Below are 5,670 nucleotides of genomic sequence, written 5' to 3' on the forward strand. Positions count from 1 at the left end.
GGGATGATATTTCTTTGTACGCCCTCCGTCTCAATTATATAGACTGAGTTTTCTTTTTCTCTTACTCCAAATATATAGGCCTATTTCCTAATTTAGAAATTTTTGTTTTGTTCATTTACCAATATACTTTTATTTAATTTTTCTCGCTTAATATGCCAATTTCTTAAAATCATCCAAATATATACATTTCTCACTTTTTGAAAATATGGAACAACTCTCATTTATTTCTTTAAATTAAATCGTTCAAAATCTTTACTAATTCCAACAATAATTTACTACCACATACTGAAAATTAAATATGGGTAAATTAGGAAACATCTTGAAAAAAAAATTAATTTTCTAATGACATTAAAGAAAACTTCTTAATCCGTGTGAAAAACGAAACAGGCCTATGTAATTGGGATGAAGGGAATAAGATATACAACTTGAAAACAAAAGTTAAAGGATTATTAGGCCATATACATTTCATATTATTATATTCATATAGTCTTAGTATTCGATCTTTTTCTCATTATGATGGTGACCATTGAAGGAAAATCAATGCGGAACTATATGGATTATATCTTGAAGTCGTTTATTGACAAAAGTATAAATACGAAGGAAAAACAACATAATTCTAGAACATCGTCTTTCATAATACTCCCTAGAACTTGCTTTCTTAACTCTCCTTTTGAGTTTATATTATTATTGAATTATAATATTTATGTTAGTTTACTCAATTATGATTATTTTAGTTGATTGTCTACACACAAATTAATTGTTTACCCCAACAAAAACGTTGGAATTAAAAATAAAATGAAAAGAAGTCAATCTGACGTATTTAATTAAGAATTTCAGTTCATTTTGGCCTGCTTGAAAGTACTTCCCTGCTTATCAATCTGGTCACGTCTATACTGCTGTATTAAAAATTTCTATTTTCAAGACTGTTAATGCCACTTAATTGACATCTGACCTTTTAATGAAATTTAATGCATGACCTATACGTTCACCAAATTTTGTTAATTATATTTTTTTATCATTTGTTCCTCAATTTTCTTTTTGTTTTAGTTGCTTCTCAAATGTCTTCGCTATGCTATTAAAATATGTTAATTATTTTATATATTGTATTATCATTATAATCTACATTAATCTTCCATTAAACTTTGAGAGATCAATGGACCAAAATCTAAATGCAAAGAGCTTAGCCTTAACCTTTAATTTATGGTCGACCCACTTAAACCTTTTGAAAAATAACAAAAATCAAGTTGGACACATGACAGTATCCCACAAAACGCTCATAAATCAAATATTGGGTCATTTATTTGCACTTGCTAGTTATGTCGGTGTTGCATTTTTCTTGATTCTTCAGGTGAACCTTACCATTTTTTTTTTATAAATTGTTAAGAATAATCATAATAATTTAATTTTGTGATGAAACTTAGGACATTCTTTTGTGATGACAACTTGCCAAAATGAGTAAGATTTATCATTGTCATTATTCTAGTACAGCTCTCGTATCAGTAATGCGGTCAATTCAAGCTTTTGCATGTGCTCTTTCAATGGAAAGAGACTGGAACCAATGGAAGCTAGGCTGGAACCTCAGACTTCTCGGTGCAGCTTACATGGTATGTATGATACAAATAACTTCGGTACGAAATATGTTGACTATCGTAAACTCAACCAACATGCATCTAAATATGACTAAATATGAACTATTGTGTAACATGTGCTCGTGCACCCGTTACACCATTAAAAACCTATTAGTTCCAATCTGGATTAAAAAAAAAAAAAAAAAATTCAAGTTCAATCATCAAAAGTGATACCTCTTTTAATGCGATCTTCATCAAAACATTTTCAATCTAGTAATATACCAACTAGCTAGAACAAATTTGTGTTTTTAGTGAATTAATCTTTGCATTATCTTATTAAGTGCCTATACGTGTAGGGAATTGTGGCTTCAGGACTAATTTGGGTATGCCTCATGTGTTGCGTTCAAATGAGAGGACCACTCTTTGTGTCCATTTTTAATCCTCTTATGCTTGTAGTCGTTGCGCTTGTTGGGTCTTTACTCCTCGACGAGAAATTACACTTGGAAAGGTACATATATTTTTTGTTGCAATTTAATTATCGCCAAATAACAAAAAATCTTTTATTCAAATTTGGATACTAATTTTTTTAAAAATTCTTTTTAGAGTGATAGGAGCTGCGATAATAGTTTTAGGGCTATATACAGTACTATTTGGGAAAAGCAAAGAAATGAAAATGAGTACTCAACTTATGCCAAACAAGAGCTTTCGAGACGCAGAACAAACGGACAATATTGCATCAGAAAGCATCAAGAGTACAAACGTTGATCATGGTAGCAACATAATGGCTATTTCTTCTGGTTTTCTTCCAAAAACAGAAATAGAAATATTTGATGATGAAGAAATTGATCTAGAGTCTAGTGTTCCCAATCCAAAAATATGAAACATAAATGTTTTAATATAACCCAGCTAGCTACTTTAAATAATCGAACACTACTACAGGTTCTTTTATTATTGTAACAATATATTTGTGTTCTTTCAGTAAATCTAGTTATACTAACGTATTTCACTGATTTTCTGCTAATTATGTTCTTAATTTGTTCAAATTAATTATTTATAAAGCTATTCAAATACGAGTGGCTATACGAGAGATGCATAGTTTGATAATCTAATGCGATTAATCTTTGGAGCAACATGTATAAAAGGTTAGACTTTTGTCATCGTTCGTTCCTCAAGTACTAAAGACTTCTTTGAAGTTGGCATCGTAGGTGAGATGAATTTATGAAAAACAAAAAAGAGTCATGATTTTTTTATTGTTCTAATCAAGAGTTGTCATCCATTTTCTTAAAGAAAATAACGATAAATAAATATTACAACTCATAAAAGTCAAGTGATAGTTCAATTATGATCAATATTTTGAAAATCAAATCAAATCGATCAATTCAGCTAGTAAAATTGAGAACTGAACCCAAATTTGGTTTGATTGTATGGTGTTAACCGGATAATCAATGACATTCACCTTGGGATGTTCGCACTGGTGCTCTACGAAGTGTGAATAATTATATATTGGCCTCATTTGCTATTTATGTCTATTTCCGAATGAAAAGATGGAGATGGCCCACAAATATACTTGGAGTGTAATTGTGTAAAGAGGAAATTACACAAAATCCTAGTATTAAAATGATTGTATGGTGTTAACCGGATAATCAATGACATTCACCTTGGGATGTTCGCACTGGTGCTCTACGAAGTGTGAATAATTATATATTGGCCTCATTTGCTATTTATGTCTATTTCCGAATGAAAAGATGGAGATGGCCCACAAATATACTTGGAGTGTAATTGTGTAAAGAGGAAATTACACAAAATCCTAGTATTAAAATTCTAAATTCTAAAATCGAGGGAGAATTTTCACTTTTCGAAAATCAGATTTTTTATTTCAATTAATATTTTTCTTTTCTAAATATATATTCTCCAATACACATAAACCCTAATTAATTTCGACTCACACTCTCTCTACATTTCTCCCACAACCCATCTTCCTCTCTCTACATTTCTCTCACAACAGCCTAGTCACCTCCCTCCGTTCTCTCTCTACACAGCTCGTCATCGCCCATCATCTTGAGAATCGTCGGCAAATCACCCACCATTAGAATTTGTGTGATGGTGGTGATGGTATTTGTGTGGTGGCGGTGTTGTGACGGTGGCTAGCGATGTTGAATCTAGTGGTTGTGGTGATGGTGGTGGATCTGGCAGTGAGGTGGGACGGTGGGTTGCGATGAAAAATAGTGTTTGTGTGGTGGTGTTGATGGTGACGAAGCAGATCTATGATCAGTGTGGGTGAAGTGGTGTTTTGTGTGGTGGTGGTGATGGTTTTTGTGTCGTGGCGGTGGCTGGCAATGTCGAATCTGGTGGTTGATTGTGCACATGGCGGTGAGGTGGGTGGTGGGTTGCAGTGCGAAAGTGGTATTTTGTTGGGGGTGGTGGTGATGGTGTGTTTGTTGTGTGGTGACGATTGTGGTAATGGTGGTAGATCTGGTCGTGTCGTGCAGTGGTAACACAAGTGGTTGATGGCAGGTGTGGTGCGGTAGTTGTGGTGGTTTTGGTTGTTAAGAGTGGGGTGGTGGCAGCTTCCATGTTTTGAGGGTGGTGGGGGCAGTAGATTGTAGTGGTCGTGGCAATGGGTGCGATGGTGACGATGAAATGTTGGTGGTCGTGGTCTATGGAGGTGGATGTGTTGATTTTGTTTGAGACAGTAGTATTGCTGGGTGGTGATTCTAGTGTAAAAGGTGGCAATAGTGCTGTTGGAGGCAGTGATTGTTTAGTGTGATCACAAATTAATTGATTGATTGTGACAGTTAAATTAGTTAATTTGTAACAAATAAACAATATGTGACCAATAAAAGTAATAAATTATGACAAAGAAATAATGTGTGATCTAAAAAATTAATAATTTGTGACTTATAATATTTTTGATATGTGACCTATAACTAAATTGTAACGTATAAATATTTGATCCGTGATTGATGAACAAATTGTTACGTACAAAATTTTTAAATCGTGGCCGTAAAATAATTTGTGAAATTAAAAAAAAATTTAATTTGTCAGTGAAAAATAATACATGGCTAATTAAATTGTAGATTTGTGACTAAGTTGTATAGATCTGCAATCTTAATATATTTAATTAATAAAATATATAATTAATTAATTAAATTATAAATAAATTTTAATGAATATCTGATTTTTAAAATTTGAAGCTTTTATTTTTATTTTTGAAGTGAGCAATAACTATCTTGCATATGAAATTTTTCCCTTGTGTAAAACATGTTAAAAACCCACGAACAAGAAAGCTCAAAGTGACTCGATGCAGCCCAATTAAACCTTTGATTGCTGAATGAACCCCCCTCGAGCAAAAGCCCAAATTAACTAAATAGTCAGCGTACAAATTCAAGTTTTATATTTCTATGTTAGTGCGTAAGGTAAAAAAGGAGTTAAATTTTGAGTGTAAGTCGTTTTCCACACGAAATTACTTGATTAGATCATGCATCAATATTTCCGTACAAATGCTATGGACACGATAAAAGCATAATTCAATTAGGATCGTACATCAATATTTTCTTGAAAATTCCATGAAGATAGTATAAAAGCAACCCATATATGTTGTCGATTACCTGGAGCCAATATTCGAGAAGAGGTGGAGTCCTTAATGACTCATTAATTATGATTATTAAGACATTTTTGGTATATAAGATTGCACAATACTTTTATTGTGTTTTGATTTAATAGTCAAATTAGTAAATTTGAATAGACCTACCTATAATTTACACACTAACTTAGCCACTATTTGGTTCTCGTTTTTTTACGATATATTTTCTTCAAAACTATTTTCAAACTCACGTTTCATCAGTAGAGTTGGACAATTATATTGTATTCTTAATTCAGTGAAGGATTAAAGCAATAAAAATGGGTCAAAATAATTTTGATCGGTGTAGAAGTACTATCACAATATTTGTATCCATTATAATCTACTGAAAGAATATACAAGAAAGTCCGAATTATGCAGCAAGTATTATTAAAAAAGTAGACATTGTCAATGTGAAAAGCATGTTGCGTCTTAAGTCGCTTCTTATTCATAAATTTGGAAAAATTCAAGAGTACTATCCAT

The 5,670-nt window shown here is 32.2% G+C and overlaps 1 protein-coding gene across 1 annotated transcript; it reads left to right on the forward strand.

Annotated features, from left to right (window-relative positions):
- The first annotated feature begins 516 nt into the window (after positions 1–516).
- On the forward strand, positions 517–2,448 carry LOC111376383 (WAT1-related protein At1g68170-like). Its single transcript, XM_022999342.1, has 4 exons — positions 517–586; positions 1,489–1,604; positions 1,925–2,076; positions 2,172–2,448. Exons 1-4 carry the CDS (start codon positions 517–519, stop codon positions 2,446–2,448), a joined length of 615 nt encoding a protein of 204 aa, XP_022855110.1.
- The last annotated feature ends 3,222 nt before the right edge of the window (positions 2,449–5,670 follow it).

The sequence above is a fragment of the Olea europaea genome, unplaced genomic scaffold (assembly GCF_002742605.1).
Source record: "Olea europaea var. sylvestris unplaced genomic scaffold, O_europaea_v1 scaffold1497, whole genome shotgun sequence".
In the NCBI taxonomy this organism is placed as follows: Eukaryota; Viridiplantae; Streptophyta; class Magnoliopsida; order Lamiales; family Oleaceae; genus Olea; species Olea europaea.

Coding starts and splice junctions, on each gene's coding strand:
- LOC111376383 (XM_022999342.1), top strand. CDS start 517: ATGGTGACCATTGAAGGAAAATCAATGCGGAACTATATGGATTATATC. Junction 1,605..1,924: donor TTCTCGGTGCAGCTTACATG/GTATGTATGATA, acceptor CTATACGTGTAG/GGAATTGTGGCTTCAGGACT. Junction 2,077..2,171: donor GAGAAATTACACTTGGAAAG/GTACATATATTT, acceptor AATTCTTTTTAG/AGTGATAGGAGCTGCGATAA.